This window comes from Amphibalanus amphitrite, unplaced genomic scaffold (assembly GCF_019059575.1).
Source record: "Amphibalanus amphitrite isolate SeventyFive unplaced genomic scaffold, NRLGWU_Aamphi_draft 000298F_arrow, whole genome shotgun sequence".
Lineage (NCBI taxonomy): Eukaryota > Metazoa > Arthropoda > Thecostraca > Balanomorpha > Balanidae > Amphibalanus > Amphibalanus amphitrite.
In genome coordinates, this window is record NW_024881793.1 from 380,515 (window position 1) to 404,848 (window position 24,334).

A 24,334-nucleotide genomic window follows, 5' to 3' on the forward strand; every position below is an offset into this window, starting at 1 on the left:
TGGAACATGTTGTTCGACGATGTACAGGGGTCAAGGTCAGGGTCAAGGTCAACCTAGGTCATCTAAGATAATTGCGTTTTAGGCAAGCTGAATTTACTTTTTGTGAAGTTTTTTGACTGCATTTTTGGTAAAAGCTTCTCAGATCATGATTTCATGTAATATGGACCCAAAACAATCGGTGCACACATCAGTATACACACAGACACACACAGACATACAAACACATATAATTGACCTTGACCTAACTTGACCTGAAATGACCTCAGCAGCAAAATTCTGGTCGGGTAGTGTGACAAAGAGGTTCTAGCTGGCTTGGCACCAGAAAACAGCATCGTCATCGGTATTTGATAAGCAGCGCACTTGATATCCAACGGTGACCCAAAACAGCAACATTTTTTAGTTTGACCTGACCTGGAAGGTCAATGACTGACCTGAGAAGGTAAAACTGGGTATCATTGGATTCGTCTCTTCCCAAAGAATCTTTTTGGTCTTTACCGCTAAGCTCTATCTCCAACAGGAACGAAATGGCGCGGGGGGGGTGGCAACCACCCCCCCCCCCCCCATGTGCGTTCTAGGATGGGAAAATGGCATGTGCGGGCGAGGGTTAATTAGTCCGTCCCAGCTCCCATGGCTGCAATATCGTTTGCTGATTGTTTCCTTCTGACCTCATTCCCCACTCATTGCCTCGCTCCCAGCAATCTCAAATTTCCCGCCTTCACCTTAACCCGCTCTGATCTCAGGTCAGAGCTCGCTGAAGACGGGTCACAGTTCGTCCTCCCCGGACGAACCCCAGACACTCACCCCGCCCTCCCCTGTGCTCAGGTCAGAGCTCGTTGGAGACGGGTCACAGCTCGTCCTCCCCGGACCGGCCGGAGGAGCGACCCGAGACGCCGCGCTGCTGGCGCACCGTCTATCACCTGCTCAAACTGTACGCCATCGTACCGGAGACCAAGACCGTCCGCAACAGGTGAGGAGACGAGAGGGAGGGAGGGTAGCGGCTGAAAGACAGGACATGTCAGGTGAAATACTCGGAGTCTGGGTGTAAGAGAGCTGCAGTGTTGCGCTTGTTATTTACCAGTGTTCTGGTTTTATTTGTCGGTGGCTCTTGGGGACTTTGTCCTGAGGCCTAATTCATGGTAGACTATGGTTCATTTGCAAGTTTTTTATTTTTATTTTGCTAATAAACGTGATCCGTGATTTATGATGATAGTTGTCAACCTATATCCTGCCCTCGAAATGATTTAGGGAATGTGACCAGCTGCACTGACTCACGCACACCGTTTCTCTCTCATCGCGTTTCTTCCAGCTGCCGCCTGGCCACCATCCACGAGCACTCGCCGGACCCGTACCGCGGCACTGGCAAGTACGAGGTGCTCAGAGAGTCGGCCGCCGATGACGCCGAGGCGGGTCTGCAGGACTCAGCAGACATGCCGCGACCCCAGTCGGCACCCACGCCGCCGCTGCAGCCCGGCCAGCCGCCCCCGCCACCGCCGCCGCCTCCGCCGCCGCCCAACACGGCGAGGAAGACCACCGATCAGCGTACGTGGATTGGGACAGATAGATGATATTCAGGGGATGTGCTGCGGTTTGGTGACGAAAGACTCTTGTTTTATCGATCAATAGTGTTCAGCTGTGCGTCTCAACATGTTTTCATTGACAAGTAGCTTTCACTTGTTAACCCTCGCACGACCAGGCCATTTCTCATAACACGAACGACCGGGGGGGGGGGGGGGGGGGGTTGTTACGACCCCCCCCTGGCGTTTCGAAACGGAAGGTCGTAGAGCTTAGCGGAAAAAAACCAACGGATTGCTCTCAACGAGATCTCGCGATTGGTGGTATATTTTTTGGTCCTAGGTCAACATTTGACCTACTTATGACCGGTCAAAGGTCAAATTTTCCGAAAAAAATCAAACTTTTTCAACTTTCCGCGGCGATTGCGGCAAAACGGTGGGAGATATCGACTTGAAACCTTCACTATCGTGTTCCTTGATCAATTCTCTATCGTTTGGTATGTATTTCGTTTCCCTAGCTCTAAAAATGGCGCGTTGGGAGCGCCGGAAGTCGGCAAGGTCACAGTCGGCGGCAGAAATTCGAAAAATCAAAATTTAATTTTTTGAAATCTGATTGTATTTTTGGATTTGGGAGGTCCATTTGCTCCCTATAGAAGCTAATATTGCTGCATATTCCCATTGAGGTGACAAGAATTAGCAAAATAGTGGTTCGGGCGCTTTTCAAAAATAGTACCGGACGCTGTTCCTCTTGTGACGTCATAGCTCCGTGACCTGACCTGACCCGGTCAATTTTCTTGCACCACACGATAGCCAATGCTTGCCCCAACATGCATGGGAAGTTTCATCATGATCCATCAAACAATGTGGGTATCACCGGCAGAAAACCTAGGGATTCGGCGCACACGTTTGGTAACTGTCGGCCGGAGGCTGTACCTCTTATGACGTCATAACTCCGTGACCTGACATGACCCGATCAATTTTTTTCGGCAAAAGATGCGCAAAGGTTGCCCCAGAGGGTATTGAAAATTTCGGCCCGCTACGACAAGCCGTTTAGCGTGCACTTCGAAAAAACCTCAGGGGGGGGGGGGGGTTGATAACCCCCCCCCCCCTAGGCGTTCTAGGGTTAAGTTGCGAACAATAACCTGACTAGTCTCATTCAACCATATCCTTTGAAAAAGCTGACGTCATTCCATGGATCTTAAGTTTCCAGCGATCTTACCTTACCAGCTCTCGCCGTTGTCTTATGCTGCCCTTCTCGCTCTATCATATTGCCCGTTCTCTCCACACAGGCCTGTCTAGCCGAGAGCTCACCCCTCTGCTAGTGTTCGGGGTCGCCAAGGTGCGCCGAACCCTAGTGGAGGCCTCTCTGAGCGGTCTGAGATTGGAGGCCGAGGTGCGAGAGGTGCAGGCGTCACTCACGGGCCGACACTACAGCCGGGCCGGCCGGCGCGGCCACCAGACCTCACTGACGGGACACCTGGGAGGGGTGCAGGTGGCGCTGCAGGAGCAGCTCGCCAGGGCGTCACAGTGAGTGAGAGAGGGAAGAGGAAGAGGAGGGGGAGAGGCCGGGTACTGCAGGAGCAGCTCGCCAGGGCGTCACAGTGAGTGAGAGAGGGAAGGCCGGGGATTAGGGTGGGGAGAGGGAGGAAGGGGAGAGGGATACTGCAGCCGGAGCAGCTCGCCAGGACGTTACAGTGAGTGAGGGAGGGAGGAGAGTGGAAAGAGGAAGGGGAGAGGAGGGGAGAGGGGCACTGCAGGAGCAGCTCGCCAGGGCGTCAGAGTGAGTGGAAGGGCAGGAAGGGGAGAGGGATAGGGAGGAAAGGCGATAGGGAGGAAAGGGAGAAGGGTACTGCAGGAGCAACTCGTCAGGACCTCCCAGTGAGTGAGAGAGGCATGATGTTGGGATGGGAGAGGTGTGAACATTTTGCGTGATTTATTTACAAAAAAAAATCATTTCTGACGGTGGTATTAAACCTATGATTGCGATGTCCGGCTAAAAATTAGTTTCACCAGCTTAGGTGGCTTTCCTCATGCAATCCTGCAATCACGTTTCTGTCGCTGGCTACGTCATGCCGTAATGTGAACTCAACCATTTTTTTTTCATGCCTCCATTTCGATCAGCTCTTGTGATCTCCTGCCCTTTTCTCGCAGGACGGTGGTCAGTATGACGGTGGCCAAGTCTCAGTGTCTCTACTCTACCGAGGCGCAGAAGAGGGCGGCGCGCGAGCGAAACTCAGCCCTGGTGACCATCGGTAACATCACCATCGACATCCCACAGCACCCTGTGGCGCTGCACAGCATGGTCACCCGCAGCAGTGCCCACCTCTCCAACACGCTCAAGGTCAGGCGGGTTGGTGTGTGTGGGATCAAGGGGGTGGCTCAGTGAGGAAGTCTGTGCTGCAGGGAGAGGATGATGGCCTTGTGGTCTTTGTTAGCTTTTGAAGCTGACCTTCAAGGGCTGACCTACCTTTTTTGACGATACTTATGGTATACTGTGTGGTCTTCAGTATTTTCTCCCGTCAGTATTTTTTTTAACAGTGCTAGTTCTGTCAACCTGCGACTCCGTCCCTCTGCTTCCGCCTCATTTCCGTCTCATGTGATTACAACCCTGTCTGAAGCCTTCCAACCAACGAACTCTCGCCCTCTCTGTCTGATCTGGTCGCTCGCTCGTCGCCCTCTCGAGTCCGCTCTCAAATCTGACCCTCCCCATCCTACCACAGGAGCTGCGCCACAGCCGCTCGGGCCGTCTGGTCCGCGCCAGCACGTTCACAATCGAGGACCTGGACACTCCGCCGTCGCAGCTGGGTAGACACAGGGATCGGCTGGCGCGGGACCTCACCGGCGGCTCGGTGCCGCCCGCCGAGCGGCTACTGCACCCGCTGGCGGTCCATTTCAGCATCGTGCTGCAGGTGGGGAAATTGAAGTGGAGTTGCAGGTGCTCAGGGGGAGGGTCAGTGGGTTTCCGTACCTTCTGGTGGTCCATGAAGGAAGGCTTTGCGGAGTGACTGGGGATAATATGGAGGGTGGAATCACGGGAGGCCGAAGAAGTGGTAAGGCTGCTTGGTTTTAAGTGATATTCAGAATGAGTGTGACAGTCGGCCTGTCTTGAACTATAAGCCGTTGAAGTATGTGCCTGGGTTTTACAATGACGAGTTTTATTATCGAATGGCAGATTTGAACGTCTTGGTCTAACGTCTCGGGGGTTACAAAGAGTATGCATCACAGTGCTGTGGATAGCGCCCATCTGCCCACACCCGTTCCGTATCTAACCTTTCTCTCCCGTCACCCTGGCAGAGTCTGTCCATCACGGCGGCGCTGCTGCCATCGCTGCAGGCCCAGTACAAGATGGACACGGTCACCAGTATGGGCGTCACCGGCTCCAAGGCCAAGTTCACCATCGACCTGGCTAAACACGACCTGAGTTTCCGAACCAGGGTGGAGGATCAGAATCTGCCGTCGTCGGCCTCCGTGGCGCTGCCGCGGGTGAGAACTGGGTGGCACGAATGATGGGATCGTGTTGGGGGAGGGGTGTTGCGAGTTCTGTGCCAGGTGGCGCTCGAGTTAGTTTGGTTTTGTGGGTCGAGTGGCGCTGCGACAAGCATTACTTCCCTTCTCCCCAACGGGGCTAGCTTCGTGATGAGCAGTTCGAAGCATTCAGACACTAGAGTTTGACTATTTTGTGAAGGGGAGGAATGCTATAGTAACTGGTTTGTGGAGTGGTTTGCGTAGAAAAATGAGCAAACCAAAATCATCTGTCAGAAGTGGGGTTCGAACCCACGCCCGCATTCGCGGACCAGAATGCTCGCCCGCTACCGGCGGGAAGGTGAACCTTGAGTCTGGCGCCTTAGACCACTCGGCCATTCTGACATGGAGGTGGGTGAGGCGATTAAATGCTACTGACTGATAGTGGCCTCGATGCTGATGCTGATGTTGCATGAATGACGTCAGACTCATTTATATGTTGCATTATTCATCATGCATGCAGCAATGCAAATTGCAGAGCATGAATGGCCTCAGGCGGCCCACGGCAGGAGACAGGGATAGCCTCTACCATATTCTGACTCTGTCCCTCTCTCATGCGCACATAACCATAGGCGGCGGAACGGGGAGGGCACCGGGACACCGTGCCCCCCTTTGATTTTGGCATTTTAACATTAGCCCTATGGGCGTTGCAGGGAAAGAATGGGACCAAAAGTCGGCAGTGCCCCCCCCCCCCCTCCCCCCTTAATTGAAGGTGCTCCGCCGCTACTGCACATAACGGCGGACTACATGAACTCTAGTCCTTCGTCAATCGTCAGCCTTTACTTACCGGCCTTTCCTGACACTCTTCTCCCGTCCCTCCAGGTGCACATATCGGCCGACTACATGCAGGAGGAGGTGGAACCGGGGCCGGTGCCGGATGGTGTCGAGGTCTGTCAGGGCAGCTACTTCAGCACCGAGGCAGAGATCGGCGCCCTCGAACACACGCTCTCGACCGACCTGCTCAACCACCTCGTCTTTGTACAGAAGGTGTTCATGATGGTGAGTCGCGCGGGCTTGTAAACTGAGAGGACGGTCGTCCTAGTTTACGTCATCCGATCGTGGTGATCGGGAAACGTGTTCCGTTCCGAGCACTCCCCAGCTACCAGGACTCTTCATCTCGCCCTCGCTTCCACACTCTTCTACTCATCGCTGCAAGACTCTGGAAGAAGACGAGGAAGCGAGGGCGAGATGAAGAGCCCTGATAGCTGAGGAGTGCTCGGAACGGAACACGTTTCCCGATCACCACGATCGGATGACGTAAACTGGGACGACTGTCCTCTCAGTTTGCTCTCCTCCGTCGAGCTCTCTTCAAGCTTTCTCGTCGTTTCCGTATTCTCGTCGTCGTCACCCCTCATGACCTTTCCTCCTCCCGTCTCTCCTTCCACAGGAGGTGAACGACGTGGTCCAGAAGATGGCCGGCCTGGACAAGTTCAAGTCGCAGCTGCTGGGGGAGGATGACGCGCCCGAGGAGCGCCCGCCGCCGCCGCCCTCCAAGCGGCCGGTGCTCTACAGCCTGCGGCTGACGTTCCGCGGCATACAGATCACGGCCACCACGCCGACAAACTACGCCGTCAGACTGGAGACGGGACTGACCGAGCTGAGACTGAGCAACAGGTCAGCTGAAAAGAGGGATGGTTGATGGGGTGTGGTGGGACAGCAGTGGCTAGTCAGCATAGGACTAGGGATGATACAGGGCAGGGAGAAGGTAGACCTTTTGGGTGAAGAAACGGAAGCATAGTCTTGCTGTTTAGCAGTCAGGGTGATGGGAACCAGAAACTTGTCTAATATGTGTTTGTAGTTTCTTTTACCGCTCCGAAATACAAGATCAGCTTTTATATACGATGTGTTATCGGTTGCAGTTAAATTATGTTCAACCCTCTCATACATTTTACATACTAGTAAAAGTTGTAACCTCTCTGATGTTTGCATGGGTCCTAAGTGTTTGCTCATGCTAGACATAATATTCAAGTGCCTATTCGCCAGTTCCACTGGGCCGATCTCCCTCTGTATAGGTTGTATGACCTGCTGACCGTTTCCTGCGCCTCCGTCCAGGTACCAGCGTCTGGGCACGGAGCAGGCCCGCGCCGTGCCGCTCTCACGTCTGTACGGCCGAGCGGAGCTGAGGCTGAACGTCAGTCTCGGACAGCTCATCCGGAACGTGGTGTTCGAGGAGGCCGACCCCGAGTTTCACCAGTACGCCTACTTCAAAACGCAAATCGGTGAGTTAAAGCGCTACGAGTGACAGGGTTCGGTGGCTGCCGTATTGTGTGGTGGTAAAGTTTGTACTCCGGGTCGGAGGTTTCGTAGTGTCCCAGTCGCTGCTCACCAACATAAACTAGAAGTGTTTTATAGTTATTTGCAATGTTTGTACTGATATGTAGCACATTCAGATGCTAATCCAAGCTGCCTTTTGTGTTCACAAATAGACAGCAATATACCGCAAGCCGCAAGGTCTAATGACGCTGATCTTTACTCTCATGGTAACCTTGTAAAGTAAAATAAGATGAAAATTACGCTCTGATTAGCTCTGAGGAAGCCGGCCCGTCATTAAAATAATATAGCACCCTCTTACTCCTCCCTGACCCCTCTCCGGTCTGACTAGCCCCACCCACTCCGCGTGTTTCGGCAGGTCTGAGTAACTCGTTTCACGCGGACGGGCCGGCGCCGGTCACCCAGGCCGACAAGGAGGTGGTACTAATCGCCCTGCGCCGGCCGCTCGTCTACGTACAGCCGATGGCTGTCGATAAGGCCATTCTGGTGTGGCTCAACTACAGAAACGCGTACGATTACTGGAGCGAGCAGAGACGGACGCTGAACCGGGAGGTGCTCACCGCGACTCAACAGGTTAGTGCATGAAGGCACTTATAGCCTGGTGGGTCGGTGGGAAACAGGGTAGTGTGTGAGTGTGGTAAGTGGAGTCTGTGGTAAGTGGAGTCTGTGGTAAGTGGAAGATCAATGTCGAATGTCGAATGATGTCTCATTTGGGGTTTCTATAGGTGGAATGAAATATTTCATGCTGATTATGAGAAATTCGCTTCTCAAATGTGATTTCCTACCCTAGCATACGCCACCATGCCCCTGATATAACCGGCGAAGGGTGAAGAAAAACGGGCGTTCGGATTAGGCAATATAGAAGAGACTAATGTGGACTTGGTGACGGAACATGATGCTCTGAGCCTCTGACGTTCGCCCTTCTCTCTTGGCCGGCAGGTGCTGGACAAGGTGCCCCACATCAGTCACATCAACGTCAACACGCTGCGTTCGACGCTGTTCCTGCAGGTCACTGTGGACGACCTCGGCATCTGCCTGCCCATCAACACACACTCAATGGTTAGTGGGGAGACAAAATTGTTAAACATAACTGTCTTCAAACAGAGCTGCAAATAGAAACGTTCCGAGATAAATATGTTTCTTCACCAGCTATCTCGCCTGCCTAGATTGAATCACCAGTTACGTGGCTTGCGAACTGTCATCAACCTTACAAACTTCTCACCCTGAACTTCTGCCAACACCCTTTTTCCTTCCAAAAGCTGTCACTTACCTTCTTCTCCTTGACTCATACAGATGGGCGGCGGCCAGATGGTGACTGACGCCGATTCCCCTGACGCCCATCACCACCCCTCTCTCCCTCTCTCTTACACAGATGGGCGGTGGCCAGATGGTGACTGACGCCGATTCCCATGACGCCCATGACCACCCTTCTCTCTCGTACAGATGGGCGGCGGCCAGATGGTGACTGACGCCAACTCTTGTGACGCCCATCACCCCCTCTCCCCCTCTCTTCGACAGATGGGCGGCGGCCAGATGGTCACTGACGCCGACTCTCGGGACGCCCTGGTGCTCACGCTCGAAGAAACGGCCGTCTCGGCCATGACCTGTGACTCGCTCATCTGCAGCGGAAGGTTCACCGGATTCTGTTTGCGCTTCGCCACCGACTTTGAGACGAGTCTGGACGACTGGAAGCCAGGTGAGTGACGAGTGAAGGGCTGGGAAGCTCTAACCGGTCGAGCCAGGCGGGTTAGGAGTTGGGTTTTCAGTTAAATGTGGTGGAGGTCACTGGCTCGCACAACGTTTTCGGATGCCTGTGTGGTTGAAGGCGTGAATACTCTAATTAGTAGTTACTCTAAAGTTATGTGCGAAAACCTACTGGAATGTCGCGAACTTTTTCATTTACGTGGCCAATAAAATGTGGTTTTGGTGTGCAATTCTCAAAATTATCGCGTTCCTTGGCTTTTTCAAGCCGACAATTTTTACGTGAAGCCAGTTGTTGCAAGACTGGCATTCTAGAAGCTAAAACTGTCTTATGACAATGGACGCGGTTGTTGGCAGAGGGCTTATATCAGCCGGCTCAGAGTGGTATGTACTGGAAAAGTCTCAGCTGTTGTGTGTGAGAGCATCCGTGTCGTCTCCCCGCACTGCATGCTTGTGTGCCGTGCGTACTCGCCAGCGCTGATGCCATGCCTATTTGAACATCACTTTCGCTAAAATGTGATCGTGCATTAACTGCAACCCCTCTTACTTTGCTTTGATACAATTGTTCACAGTACATTGTAATAATATTGTTCACAGGAAATTATTTACGATCTACGAAGCTGTGCATACCTTTGCACAGCGACCGCTTTATCATGTTTTCTCGCTGAATCGATGCTATCACTTTTTTCGTCTATTTTATCGAATTTATTCCGGGCACGTCACACTGAAATCGGTTCAGTTGATTTTGACATGCCTTTCGCCCTAAATGCAAATCTTCGGCTTGTTCAACGTCAACTTCTAGCAAAAAGTGGTCAGGCTTTTACCTGGCATCTAGCATGACGGTCTGAAAATGTGTCCGATTTGTTTAGCGAAATATTTGACATCGCTAGTGGACACGTTAGTCTGTAACCACTACTATCCATTGTATGATGCGCTAACACGATGTAGTTGAGTAGGTGTTGTGGTTAGTTATCAGTCTAAACCATCCGACATCCGTGTGCCTCCCACTGATCACTCTCAAATGCTGTGCTCAGACCAAGTCAGTGTTTCTCCGTTTCGTGATCCTGTGTTAAAACATCGCTATTCTCAGTCCAAGTCAGTGTTTCTCCGTTTCGTGATCCTGTGTTAAAACATGGCTATTTCATATCGCCATCCACAAAAAAAGCTAAAGCATCACCTCTCCCAGATCCAGTTATGTTTAGCATGACGTGACTGCCCAGTAGGGTTGTTAAAAAAAAAACGATTTTTGGAAAAGTATATGGGCTCATGGCTCATGTGGTGCGGTATTCTTTTCTCAGTCCAATGATACCCTTTTTTCCGAAAAGTCTTACTGCTAGGCGCTGCTCAAACGGCTTAAAGAGGACCATGTTACGCCCGCCGACCGGCCGGTGTCAATAAGGGCGAGAACTCGACGCCGCGCGCCGGCGGCAGCGCCTTATCGGCACCGCGCGCCACGGCATCTGCCGGGCGGCCGGCTGGGCAGGGGGAAGTTACAAGCGCGTGGTCTTATTGCACACGATCGGGGTGAGCTATCCCATGTTTTCGGGGCGGAAAGTTTCAGTGCAGCATCGGTGCGGCTGCTGCGGTGGTCTGTGTCGATGGTACAGAAAATAACTCAAACAGAGCTCAGAAAAGACTGAACGATTCAGGATAGTTGCCTCGAAACAATCCGTTTCAAGAATACAGCTGCCTTCTTAACGTACTGTATCACTTTTTAATTCTTCAAAAAGCAAGCTCTGAGCAATAACAGACTTCTTTGCATTGCTGTTGACAATTTAAGTTGCTTTTGGACGGTGGCTCGCAGCTCCAATATGCTGCCGCGTAACTCTATTCCAACGACGAAACGGCAACTTAGCGAGAATCGAAAATTTAACGTAGTAGGTACAACAGGAGCTGGCAAGGCTCCTGCATTGGTCTATCCGTCATGAGTGACATACCGGGGTAATGTGTCACGTCAGGGCAGAGCTGTGTTCTATGCCGGGTCTGGATTCGGGTCTTGATCGGCATCGGTGGGCACGGCCGCCCTGGCCGGACTGCCGGCGTCGCTTATGCTCGAAGGATTGGATAAACGGCGCTTTATAGGTACTCCGGCTAATGTCTCTACTCATGTCTCACTTCGTCACACTGTCAGGGTGGCCACCTGTCATTCCCGGACATGCTATGTTTTATTTCGGCCTGCTAATCTAAGTTAAACCTGGCGTCGATTCTGTTGCTTCAGCATTTGACATCAACGTATCTGCATAATGACATTGGTGACGCCCATGCTCGTCAAACCCACCCCCAAACTTGGACCGATGACTTCCGGGTCTCCATATTCTGTTCTTGTGCATTGCCAGGCTGCTCTTGCTGTACGTAAATCGTGAATTTTCGATTCTCGCACAGTTGCGCGTTTCGCCGTTAGATTTAAGATGCGTGGCAGCATATTGGGCGTGCGAGCCACCGTCCAAAAGTAACGTGAATTGTCAACAGCAATGCAAAGAAGTCTGTTATTGCTCAGAGTTTGCTTTTTAAGGAATTAACAAGTGATACGGTACGTTAAGAAGGCAAATGTATTCTTGAAATGGATTGTTTCGAGGCAACTAACCGGAATCATTCAGTCTTTTCTCAGCTATGTTTGACTTATTTTCTGTACCATCGACACAGACCACCGCAGCAGCCGCACCGATGCTGCACTGAAACTTTCCGCCCCGAAAACATGGGATAGCTCACCCCGATCGTGTGCAATAAGACCACGCGCTTGTAACTTCCCCCTGCCCAGCCGGCCGCCCGGCAGATGCCGTGGCGCGCGGTGCCGATAAGGCGCTGCCGCCGGCGCGCGGCGTCGAGTTCTCGCCCTTATTGACACCGGCCGGTCGGCGGGCGTAACATGGTCCTCTTTAAGCCGTTTGAGCAGCGCCTAGCAGTAAGACTTTTCGGAAAAAAGGGCATCATTGGACTGAGAAAAGAATACCGCACCACATGAGCCATGAGCCCGTATACTTTTCCAAAATTCGGTTTTTTTGAACAAGCCTACTGCCCAGTGCCCACCATTATGTTGCTCATTACAAGCAAGCCCAGACTTATCACTGACATGGCAGTCGGCGTAGTACTGTGCCGCACAAATTGGGACTATCCCTGTCTATAGAGCCTGCAGCTGTCTCTTCTGGCTGTGTTCTTTGGCTGTGTGCGTGCCTCGTTCGATACCCCTTCACTGACCTCTGCATACCTCCACTGTTGTACAGACACCGCGGACCCGGCCATCATGAACCTGTGCGTGGTCTCCGAGGGGACGTACGAGGTCTGCAGCCACACCGTCGGCATGAACCGAGCGTCGGCAGGTCAGTGATGGAGGGCGACTAACTGCCTTAGGCACTGTCACTAACATATAGCCACTGACACAGCATATCGTCGGCATGAACCGAGCCTCGGCAGGTCAGTTACGGAGAGAGGCTACCGCCATAGTCATTGGTCAGTGTCACTATTATACAGCAGAGCTACTGACACAGCCACGCCGTCGGCATGAACCGAGCCTCGGCAGGTCAGTGACCTCAGCGGCAGTCATCATCGGGATGTTCATATGTTGCTTAGCGATCTGCAGCTTTTGTCACAGACGCAGTCGCATCTCATGAAGTATCACTATCATTAACTCGTTATATTCAGTAGCGTCACATTTTTACGCTAACGTTTTTGTCTTTGTGATAAATGAAGAAAAAATCATCTTCGCAATCGTCGGAGTTAGTTCAGCTGTGGTAAGAAAACGCAGCTCTTCTACCTATCGGTATGCCGCCGTACACTAACAACCCCCCGCCCCCCCCCCCCTCCCTCCGTCCTTCAACAGAAGACGCCAAATGGGTGTTGAACGTCTCGTGGCAGATGGAGGGCGTGGACATCAACGTGGACATCAACATCGGTCGCCACCTCTCCGCGCTGGCCAACACGCTCACCACGTTCACTGACGTAGACGGCGAGGAAGAGGAAGAGGCTGCCGGCATCGGCTTCTCCGAGATCGACGGGCCCAGCAGCGCGCAGGTGAGGAGATAGTGACTGGGGAGAGAGAATGAGGTAAGAATTAGGGGTTGCATATTGTGACCTGAGGATCAACAGGCGGTAGGAAGACCGAGAGCTTGACGTGAATTGATGCGTTGACGGGGGCGTCGGGCTGTTTTGTGCATAAATATGTTTTCGTATTCTGGCGAGGTGTTCTTAGATGCAGCCGGTGACTGGGTTCCGCCTGATTATCTTTTACAACTTTGTCGGTGCTGATTTGACCTTTTCTGGCTCGATTAAACCATTTGTCATTAGATTTACCCGTCTCTTGTGTCCTCAATAATTACTGACCGATCGTCGTGTTCTCCTGACCACGGTAGCACCCGACGCTGACCCGGCGGCGCACCGTCTCCTCGACGGAGCACCTGCACTCGGAGCACCTGCTGGGCGATACCAGCGACCCGCGCAAACGCGCCAAACTGCTCGAAATGAGGATGAACGAACAGGCTAAGGTCAGTATCTACCCTCCAATCTGCTGGTATGATTATTTGTGATTCTGCGGCCAGTCAGGAGTGGTAGACACGCAGTTTCTCCTGTGTTTGCCGTGACAAAAATATTTAAGCAGTGATAACTGATAAGACTTATTAACCCGCGCCGGGCCGGGGGGGGGGGGGGGGGTTGAACACGGTTTTCTCCTGCGGTTTTTCGCAGATATCTCAAAAACGGCGCCACCTGGTCGGGCATCTTTTCCGCACATGTTGTGCAAATTTCAGACCCAGGTCGCCCTAGGTCAGGTCACCAGGTCACGCCAAGTGACCTCACCTCAGAAAAAATAATGTAGCTCGCCATAGCTACACCGATTGATCGATTGCCTTGAAACTTTCTGCGGTTGATAAGAGCAACATTATCTATAAAATGTATATCTCGGAATTTTTATATCGGTGACCTAAGGTCAGGTCAATTTTGCGACCTCTCCATTATAAGTCAATGGGAGAAAATTGAAAAGCGTCTGTTTTGTACGAACGATATTCTAGACACTCTCAAACATCGAGATGTAGGTAAAATTGACACACTGAACCGGAAAATGGTAACTGTGTCCCCTGGTTATGTCCCCGAGGTCATCTCAGCTCACGAACAGAATCTAACAGTTTTTCGCTAATAATTTCTTATAGAGGCGTGCTAGAGCGCTGAAAACGCCTTAGATGTGTTCGGCTCGACGTTGCGGATCGACTGATATGCAACATGACCTTTTTCGGTCAGGTCATGACCTTGACCTGAGGTCAAATTTTCAAGTTGACCTTTCAAGGTCAAATTATAGTTCATTCGACGCGCCTCGACAAGAGGAACACGATGCTGGCAAAAGTAATGTCATAGCTCTTTTGAGTCAAAAGTTATTGCCGAAAAAACGCTTTTCGTAAAAACGGCTATTTTTGGAGTTTTTGCCCTCTGGAGGCTAAACCGTTGACCTGAGGTCAAATCTGAGAACATTACTCAGAAAGGGCTGTAAAAGGGCTATCGAATGCGCTTTTCCGTGGCGCTGTAGCTCTATCGGTTCCCGAGATAGTCGCTGGCAGTTTCCAAAATGTTGAAATAGTCAACATTTTACCTTCGGTGACCTCTGGTGACCTGACCTTTGACCTGACCCAAAAAATGGCTGGTGTTTTCGTCCTTATTTTGGACGTTCTTTCGATTGCCGCTTACCGCGTGTCGCTACGTGGCCCAGGAGCCGAGTTAGAAGGGGGGGGTGTTCAGACACCCCCCCCCCCCCGGCCCGGCGCGGAATCTCAGAGCACCGGTCCGGCGCGGGTTAAATTGTCGGTCTTCGCCTAGCGTGATTTCAATAATCTTATGTGGGTAACTTTACCGAGCATTCTATAAGCCTGTGCCTAATGTTGTTCGGTCAAGCGCAGCCTTCCTCTTTCCCCCGTATCCTCGACGTCCAGTGACCAAAACATCGAGCAGGCAGACAAGATTGGCCCAAGTGAAATGGAACTGACACAGAAGAACATGTGATTTAAAAAGGAAGTGGGCTACAACATACAGACATCTATGTCTTCTTCTAGAGCCCAAACAACCTTGATTCTTGATTCAATGTGTCGCTGTATCTTTCAAATGATCTCTCCCGTCAGGTGGTGCACGAGCTGATGCTACACGGCGCCTCCAGGAAGGTTCTGGAAGAGGAAACGCGCAAACTGGAAGCGTTCGAGTCGGTCGTTTTCAAGGTACGATCCCGAATATCGTCCGACGATATTACTGTTTTGTCTGTGGGCGCACTGCTCTTTGGTAACAGGGCTGGGTGTAGTTCATAATGTGCATAATTATGTGACTAACTGCGCGTTGCGATCCTCTAAGCTCTCCTTCCCGTCGTTTTCAGGACTTCCGTCGTGACATGATGAAGCGGCTGCGACGCCAGAGTATCCGCGCCGGCACGGTCGGCAATAAGCTGTCTCTGGGCAGCTCTGCGCCTCCGGTAGCCGCCAGCCGAAGTCGTTCGACGCACGGCCGGCGCGCGGCCCGCTCCATGCAACTGCCCGGAGAGCGGCGGCCGGGGACCGCCGACCTGGCCAGCAGGTGCGGCGGAGGAAGGGGATGCGGGTGGCTGGGGAGGGATGCTTTTTATAAGGCTGGGATGTCACGTCACGGCAGGAAGGATTAGGGTGCTTAGTGGTTCCTATGGAATACCTAATACCTAGCTATTTATTTGGTATTTATTTGGTAGCTATTTATCTATTTAGTCACGATTGGAAGTCTGCTGTCTTGGATTTAACTAATGGCGCAAGACCGTTCTGGGTAAGTATGCACTGGTGTTCTGTCCTATTCTAACAAACTGATCAGACCCAAATTTCTTATTACAATTTTTGCGTGACTTGTGCTTCAATTTTGGATTTCCTGACTCTCATTGCCGGTTGTCTTATCGTCTTTTTATCCTAAGTGTCGTTTGCTTTAACATGCCCTTTGCGATATTTACTGCGTGCTGTCCTAGCATAACATCTCACCAATTTGGGGGCCGGTGACGTCTGGCTGCCCGAGGGGCTATTGCTGCTTGTCGTCCGTCACGCTGTCACTCATTGGTCGCACTCTGACGGGTTTGGGGTTTGGCTCTGGCACTTATTGGGTTACTAACGTGCCTGCAGTGTCCCTCGTCCAGTCTGCTTACGTCGTGAAGGGCCGAGCGGGAACGGTGCGCCAGCGTTAGGAACGACGGAATGATTCAGAACATTATTCTCCTCTGGCCAGAAAGTTTCTCTACTGATCGGATTATTTGGTTCCCTGATTACCTAATATGTAAATCGGTCTCTGGTATATTTTAATATATAAAAAACTATTCGGATTTCAGTCAAACAGCAGACGTCATTGCTTTCTTTAGTGTATCCAAGGTGTGCGGTGAATACATCCCCAACTTAAATTGAGAGAGCTCGCTGTCGCCGGCGCACCGTCCCCGCCTCCCACACGGGTACCACCGCCGCCGTCACCCCACTAACCTCTCCGCGCGGCCGTGTTGTCCTAGCGAGGAGAGCATGGTGCCGGAGCTGGGTGAGGAGGACTCGGGCTCGCCGCCAGCCCGCGTCACCTTCAGCGACACCCAGATCCTGCTGAGGTCAGACGACGCCGGATCGCCGCGAACGGCCCAGAGCTGACAGTAGTTGGACGGATTTCAGTGTAGTAGTCACTAGACAGATGTGCACATTGGTGGGAGGAGGGAGGAAGTAATGCTCTGTTATTGCTCAGGAAAACATGTGATTGAGACTGCTTGACCTCTTGTTTTCCTTTTTCTCTCGTTAGTGGAACAGTATTTTTTATGTAATTAGCTATTTGCTGCTGCGGATCGCGAAACACATTTTCGTTTCATTCCTACTTTGTTGATAAGCAAGCGTGTATCTACACATAGACTCGCATTTTAGTACGAAGTACATTTACACATGTAGCCTTAGAGTTAGAATATCCTTAGTCCACAGCATGGCCCTCATACCAAGCCTAAGAACATTTACCAAAAGCATGCTGCATGCCGGGTGTCCAACATGGCGTCACTTACAACCGCGACCCATCTTGCAGCGGGTCTGCTGGGTTTGCTAGCATTTGGCTTGCCATAACTTTCCCGTGGTTGGCGTGAACCATCGCTGGCAGTCCTGGCACATGCTCGTTTCTTCTTTTTTATGTCACACAGGCTTAATTGTTTTCGTGTGTTCATTTGCTGTTTTTTTTTTTTCGTCGTCGCCCGTGATGGCTGTTCAATTGTTCGTATATTTTTTTATTGGAACCCCAATTTACCTTCATACTGTAATTCGTTTGAGTGACCTGATTTACCGGCTTTACTATACAGATGTGTTGAATGTTTAATTTATTGTTCGTAAACTACCCTGCTTCTCATGCTAGAGGGTGACTTTACTTACACCACAAGCTCGTAAAATAACAAATAGATAGTGCGCGTTAATAACAACATTCCTTGTCAGTTGGCTAGTAGTAATCAAAGTCCCGACCGATAAAGCCGTCTTTCTGAACTGGGTACACCATGTTCAGCAAAATTCACATATGTCCCCCTTCCACTACCCTACCCCATTTCTCTGTTCAGCACTCATATCCTCCGCCTCTCCCGCCTTTCTTCTGGAGACTCGCCCGTTTCTCCCTCCGGCTCGCCCACCTCTTTCTCTTTCCCCTGTCGTCACTCCGCCCCCTTCTGACCCGTGACCTATCCCTTTCAGCCGTCACGCCTCCATTGACGAGTCGGACGAGCCGGTCCAGCCGGGCCCGTGGAGCCGCCGGCCGCAGCGCTCCACAGATAGTGTGGACGGACCGTCCCAATCAGCGGCCCACGGCTCAGATGGAGGGAGAGTCGGGGTCGAGGTCAACAGCGTCCCGCTCAGCGCCAGGTCAGTGACGGCGCGGCAAGAGCCGAGGGTAGGGATGCCTGCAATTATAAGGCTGAGTGATAGGGGAGGGTGGTGTGGCTCTTATTTTGTCACTCTCTGTGTAGTGAGAGCTTTTAGATGATTCGTGATATGTTATGGAATTGTCTCACCTTTCATCTAAATCGTGCCAAGCGGGTTTGATGTTAATGTTGCGCTATCATTGTCAAACGTTGGTCATGCCCGTGCGATCTTTCTTTGCTAGTAGGTGTAAAAGATATTCCAGATTGTAGCTGGATATTCCAGTGTTCTCTCCCCTTCCCACAACTCTCACGTAACCATCACCATTTTTCCTTCCCAGTGAGCTGGACGGCGTTGAGCTGCGCCGGCCTCCGCCGCCCGGTCTCGCCTCTCCGACCACACCCAAACAGGCGCCGGTCGAGCCCAACATCCACTTTGAGCTGGACGTGAAGGTGTTTGTCAGCTCGGGACAGTGCGCGCTGCATACCCGCGACCCGGCGCATCTGAGGACCGACACGGACGACCAGCTCAACAGGGATCAGTACAAACGGTAAGGGATCAGTACGAACGAGAGCCGCGGCCATAACGGGAAACGGTATAGCATTGGAGGCTTAATGCGTGGTCCGGCGGGTGGTCGTGAACTTATATACAATACATAATTATTGGCCTGTGTGCCCGGGAAGCCCAACCAGCAAAAGGAAGCGCGATATTTTGTTGATTCTCTTTTCCCCTATTTTGTTTCTATCTATTTTGTACATTTTTATCGGTCCCTGAGAACTGACCGCCCTCCTCGTCTTGTCCAGGCGCGGTCGGCAGCACTCTGGCTTCTCGGACGAGAGCACGCCGTCGTCGTCCCGTCGGCGCGGTGCCATGCTCCACAGTAGCTCACAGACGCGACTGAAGAAGGCCGGCACCACGCTCTCGGCCTCCATCGTCGACCTAACCATCTTCCACATACCGGGACTCGACGTCAAGGTGAGTACAACAGCCGGACCGATGTCGGTGGCTGCGTAGTTCAAGAGAGAGTGGCCGAGCTGCGATCGTCTTGAATGACGATTGGTAACAGCTCGAATCGCCTTGTTGAAATGTGCAATCAGCGTCTAGTGATGTTCGTTCGTTTTGATGACTAGTGATGGCTCGAATCGACCTGTTGAAGTGTCCTACGTCTGATGATGAAGGGTGGTGTTGACAGTCTTTTCTCTCCGCCAGCTTCACTACGACTCCAAAATGGTGAACGAGGCGCCGTCCCAGCGCTCGGCGGCGTTCGTCCCACCGACTCCGGAGTCCCCTCGCAGCGGCCCGGGGCTCAGTCCGGGCCTGATGCCCAGCGCCAGCTCTACACCAGGCCCCGGCTACAGCCCCGGCCCCGGACACGGCTCGGCTACCTCCGGCTACGGCTCCGGCACGCCCGGCTACGGCCCGAGCCCGCCGGCCGGCCGCGGCCGTACCCCGGGCCTGGAGCGGAGCGGCACGACGCCGAGCTTCGAGCGCAGCTCCAGCGCCGGCTCAGGAATGGGCTCGATAGGCGGCTCGGGCCGCCGGCCGCCGCTCTCCAAACGGGCCAGTCTGTTCGTGTGGGTGACCCTGCAGAGCATCCCGACCGAGACGGTTGTGTCGCCGCACATACTCGACTTCCTGGACCAGCTGTTCGAGTTGCTGCCGATGACGCGGGGTCTGAGCCTGCCACCGCCCTCGCCGGAGGGTGAGTGACGGAGCGAGACGCATGCGGAGGGACGGGGCTGATATGGAAGGAAAATGTCTGTTTGGTAGCATTGCATTCTTGCATCCTCTGGTTGTCATCAGCTGTGTCTGTCCGGCCAACAAAATGTGTTAGATACCTCCCCAAATCCCAATTGGATTATTGTTATGCTGTCCGATGTAGCGAAGGATTAAAGTTCGACAAGCGGATATTTTATTTGAGCATGTTCTGCTTTCTCGAATGACCAATTGATTTCTTATTTTGGATTATCTGGTAGGAATTTCGCTCGTGCTGACGCCCTATGCTCTTTGCAGAGGACACGACCGAGGACCCGTTGGCCGGGGCGCCGGGCAGCTCGGCCGGCTCCTTCCCCGTGGACGTCATCGTCTTCTTCCACATGCAGCCGTCCACGTTCCGCTTCTCGTGTCTGCCCGTCTCCAAAGTGGAGTGTCTGCTGCGACTGCCCAGCCTCGACCTGGTGTTCTCGTCGAAACGCTCCGACCTAGAGCTGATGTAAGTGGGATGCGAGGATCAACGCTGGATGTTTTCAATCGCAACGGTGGATTGGTTCTTTTAACATGGGAATCTAATTCATTTGTGAATAACCGGACGGCGATATGGTAGTCTTCTTTAGCTCTGTGTAGAAAAGCAGGTGATTTGTTCTTCTGATGGTTTCCCTGTTAATTATTTTTTGTTGTAGTTTTAATCTTCATGCCATGACAAGAGCGTTTCTTTGGCGTCTCCTCATGACAGTTCGCCTCACGCCATATTCTCTCCCCACCACAGGGAGCAGCCGCCGGCGACGCCGGCCCCTCCGCCGCCGTCCGCTCGGCGCCGGACCGGCTCCCGCACCGCCCGCGAGTCGGGCCAGACGGAGACCCCAGCCGGCGGCCTGAGCGTGACCGGCGTCCTGGCCGACTTCTCCCTATACGTGTTCCACCCGTACGGCAACAAGTACTCGGGAAAGGACCACGTGACCAGTCCGCTCAACGACACAGACCGCAAGGACTCGCTCAGCGTCAAGGTGGAGTTTGTCCAGTTCATCCTGTCGCGATCCAGGAAACTGGACATGGAGAGCGGCGGCGCCGACTCCAGCAAGGCGATTGTGAGATTCTCCAGTGAGTTCCACTTTGCCTGTTTGGTGGATGGTGATGCTTTTGATGATGATGGTCATTCGTAGCCATGCAGTCAAAATCGTAACTACTCCAAACACGTTCCACATATTTGTTGTATGTAACATAGGACTTGAGATTCTTTGTGCTTCATTTTTGCTATTCAGATTCATCAGTTGTTGCCACACCGCCGAAATAAATTTAGGCGCCTAGTTAATTTGACCACCCGCTTTGACCACGCTTTGCCTGTTCGCAGCCGTGATCGACCTGGGCTCAGCGTCGTTCAAGTACGACATGCGCCGTCTGACCGAGATCCTGGCCTTCCCCAAGGCCTGGTACCGACGCACCATCGTCCGCAGGATGTTCCTCGGTCAGTGATGGTGTGGGAGAGCGATCACTGATCATTGATCACCTTTGGTAAACCAGGCGGTTTTTGGCGCAGTCGTGAGCGTGTCTGCTTAGTTCGTATGAATAATGAAAACCTGTTCCGTTTATTCGACTCATATTGTTGGTACTAGCGGGAGCGTTTTGACATTTCTGAAAATAAATTGTCGCTGTTGCTACATAATATTCCAGTGCAGGCTAGCAGCCTGATAATGCTGTCAAAAAGTATGTTTGCATGTTGTCGCTGGTTTGGGATCTAAGGTACTTGATATCTGCATTGTGTAATGTGTAACCACTTACTACCAGACTGTGTATCTTCCACCCCTGCCGTCTGACCGCCGCCACTCCATGCCGCCACAGGTGACCTGGGTGACACGACGATCCCGGCCGAGTCGGACCGGTCACACTCGCCCGACAAACCTCCCGCGGCCGGCGGCGGCGGCGGCGGCTCGGCCTCCTCCCCTGCCGCCCCCGCCCCCGCCCAGGGCTCGGCGGCCGCCCGCTCACCCAGCGGCGCCGAGGTCCGGCCCAGACCCAGCAAACTACACGGTGAGTCGTGCTGCGGGCTAGTAGTACCGCAGCAGCTTGATTTTGTGATTCGGCTAATAGTTTGAGTCTGAAGGAAAGGCTCGTATGATTCAAAATGGACGTCATGATTTAGTGATTGCACTTATTTGTATTTTGATAAATTTAGGGAGTTCTTCAACTCAAATAAGGCCATCTTTGGAGCTTGTCTCATGCGCAGCTCTGCTTACCATCCCAAAACAACATGTCAAGACTTCAAGGCCAAGTTTGTAAACGGAAATAGCCACATTATTCAGTACCAGAGTACGTCCTTCTGTATCGGCTTACCCTGCAACCCTTACCCCCGCCTAACCCACAGTGCTGCAGCGTCGGCTGAGTCTGGACCCGGTGCCTCCAACACCCCAGGCCGGCGGCGCCGTGGTCTCCTCCTCCTGGGAGACACTCGTCCTGTTCGCCGTCAACTTCACCAAGCTCAACGTCCACATGAACATGGGCAACGTCATGGGAAACGTCACGTGAGTTAAGAGTTTGGGTACTCCGAGTGACGAAATAATAACGTACAGCCCTCTGCAAACTGCGTGGTAGGTATTCTTTTTTCGACAAAACCGAGAATAACGCGAATACTATGCTATCGGTCACTTAAAAATCGTAACAGCAAGACGCGCGAGACTCCGCACCTTAGATTTGCATAATCATCGTGTTCATTTTCCATCCAGTTTGGCAACAAAACCCAAAAGTTTATATTTGCCCCCAATACAAACTTTTGCATTTTGTTGTCAAACAAGGCGTATACCTTGTTTAGTGATAAACCCATTCGAAGGAGTAGAGCATGGCGCATCTATTTGCAGTGAGTTCCGACCGACTGATAGCATAGCCTTTGAGCTATTATCGGTTTTGTCGAAAAAAGAATACCTACCACGCAGTCTGCTGAGGGCTGTACATACAGGGTGGAAAGTAATTACGCGAACATACTTTTTCGTCTTCTAGTAATGAAAAAAACGGCGGTGACATAAACAATATATGTTTTACTTTATCCTTATCTAGTTGCGATGCATTGACATAGGCGTTCCGGCATGATTTACATCAGCATGTGAAGATCTGTTGGCTAAAGCTCAGCCCACACCTTATGGAGCTGTCCAGTGAGGTAATTGGTATTGGTGGCTCCTTGCAGCTTTTAGACGGTCTCCTGAGGAGTCATCTGGAGATTTTTAATCGAATTGAGGCCCAGGCGTTTCCCAGATCAGCTTTTGTATGTCCTGAAGAAAAACAGGTTCTCACAGCACCAGTATTGCGTTTTGTTGGCCGTGAAAGTAAGGATTTCACCAATCACGAAGAGCAGTTTCTTTGCGTCAGGCACAAAAGTGCGCTCAGTCATTTTGCCCCTTTCGTTGCACGGTGGATTAGACAGAGACACTCGTCTAGGAGGATGTTCCACCGGTTGTATACTTTATTTTTAGTGACCTTTTTTAGCGCTACACGCAATTCTGACACCACCCGGGGGCTCGTGACCCACTGATGTGTTCCTTTGCCGGATGTTTGAAGGTTGGGACGGACGGGACATAGGACGCAACAGCAGCCCTCAGAGCAGTTGTTCTGCAGGTTTGACGGATGAAACAGTTTCACAGATGTCTCACCCAACCACAAATCCAGCTGCCTGTCCTCCTCTGTCCATCTTTGATTGTCTTTGAAAAGCTTCAATTAACAATTCTGCTGTTAATTCGTGAATTTTGGTCATCCCGAGGGTTTGTACGACTTAATTTTCGAATTTTTTGCGTATTAATGTGCGAATCGTGATATCCTAGATCGGGTACCCGGCCAGAGTAAGCTATTTTGCCAGTTTTCGGGTCGACTGGCGTCGTTTTGTCGCCGACATGGTGACCACCCGCCCGGCGACAGAATTCGCCGAGGGGCTGCTGCCGCGGACGGCTTTGCTTTTTAAGTCCTCTCAAGTGTTATTATGTTAAAAAAAAAACGTATAATCGTGCAATGCTGGTGCTGAGACCGCTACGAATCCCTTCTCCGCCAGTCCAGCGAAAATAATCACAAACGCTTTCCCTGGCAGCTGCTCCAAATTGAGCTCTTTGCCCATTTCGGTCTTGTGCAGCGTATGGTGTCTGCACCATTTTAAGTCGAGAGGTGTTTAAGACCTTCCAGGTCATTGTTCAAAGTTAGGTCACTTTTGGTAGATGAGGCGACAACAAACACGACCAATTATGTTCCATGACAGCCCGTACTCATAAAAATGCTCCACTGACGGTCAAAATTGTAAGAAAATACATGTTCGCGTAATTACTTTCCACCCTGTACAAGAACTGAGCTCTGTTGTATTTTGGATGTATGACGTAAGGAATTGTGTAGATGCGTTGGAGTCAAGGAAGGTAGAACGTGCTTGACAATATTTTCGTCTATCCTTGCCTTTTGAACGTGAAGCTGAAGTGAAGTTACCCGAAGAGTACAAATTCGCTGTGGCCAGTAATCCTCTGGCAGACTCAATGCACCTACCTTGTGAGGATGCATTTCCGCCTTCAGTCAGTTGAATATCCTGTGTCGAGAGCTATCAACGTCCCTATCTGACTCACCATCCCGCTCCTCTCGACACACAGTTGGCAGACGAACGGTTTCACGTCCGAGGGCCGGCTGTCTATCGGAAGCACCGGCCACAAGAACATGTTCATCTCGCTCGGCCTCGGGGGCTCCTCGCTCGAGGCCAAGAGTGGCATAGTGGGTGGCAACGTTGAGGTCGGCAAGATCGACACCTACCGTGAGTCAGGAGCGGGA

General features: G+C 52.1%; 1 protein-coding gene and 1 non-coding gene across 3 annotated transcripts in view; one reads left to right on the forward strand and one right to left on the reverse strand.

The window, feature by feature from the left end:
- Window positions 1-24,334, forward strand: part of LOC122387776 (transmembrane protein KIAA1109-like) — a 104,633-nt gene that overhangs the window by 60,852 nt on the left and 19,447 nt on the right. Inside the window, exons 43-70 of one of the 2 annotated variants that reach the window (XM_043378226.1) lie at window positions 823-967; window positions 1,307-1,539; window positions 2,801-3,038; window positions 3,663-3,852; window positions 4,232-4,420; window positions 4,806-4,994; window positions 5,856-6,032; window positions 6,421-6,647; window positions 7,086-7,252; window positions 7,663-7,877; window positions 8,244-8,363; window positions 8,823-9,000; window positions 12,227-12,322; window positions 12,823-13,013; window positions 13,352-13,483; window positions 15,101-15,193; window positions 15,346-15,542; window positions 16,480-16,569; window positions 17,672-17,839; window positions 18,177-18,386; window positions 18,640-18,811; window positions 19,046-19,538; window positions 19,850-20,048; window positions 20,322-20,653; window positions 20,904-21,017; window positions 21,392-21,580; window positions 21,915-22,071; window positions 24,160-24,317. In XM_043378226.1, coding sequence (XP_043234161.1) covers window positions 823-967; window positions 1,307-1,539; window positions 2,801-3,038; window positions 3,663-3,852; window positions 4,232-4,420; window positions 4,806-4,994; window positions 5,856-6,032; window positions 6,421-6,647; window positions 7,086-7,252; window positions 7,663-7,877; window positions 8,244-8,363; window positions 8,823-9,000; window positions 12,227-12,322; window positions 12,823-13,013; window positions 13,352-13,483; window positions 15,101-15,193; window positions 15,346-15,542; window positions 16,480-16,569; window positions 17,672-17,839; window positions 18,177-18,386; window positions 18,640-18,811; window positions 19,046-19,538; window positions 19,850-20,048; window positions 20,322-20,653; window positions 20,904-21,017; window positions 21,392-21,580; window positions 21,915-22,071; window positions 24,160-24,317 — 5,259 coding nt within the window. The remainder of the gene's footprint in view (window positions 1-822; window positions 968-1,306; window positions 1,540-2,800; window positions 3,039-3,662; window positions 3,853-4,231; window positions 4,421-4,805; window positions 4,995-5,855; window positions 6,033-6,420; window positions 6,648-7,085; window positions 7,253-7,662; window positions 7,878-8,243; window positions 8,364-8,822; window positions 9,001-12,226; window positions 12,323-12,822; window positions 13,014-13,351; window positions 13,484-15,100; window positions 15,194-15,345; window positions 15,543-16,479; window positions 16,570-17,671; window positions 17,840-18,176; window positions 18,387-18,639; window positions 18,812-19,045; window positions 19,539-19,849; window positions 20,049-20,321; window positions 20,654-20,903; window positions 21,018-21,391; window positions 21,581-21,914; window positions 22,072-24,159; window positions 24,318-24,334) is intronic. The other variant, XM_043378225.1, reaches the window with a different exon arrangement.
- On the reverse strand, window positions 5,265-5,378 carry Trnal-caa. Its single transcript has 2 exons — window positions 5,341-5,378; window positions 5,265-5,310 (listed from the first exon to the last, which is right to left on the reverse strand). It is a non-coding gene; the product is annotated as a tRNA-Leu (tRNA).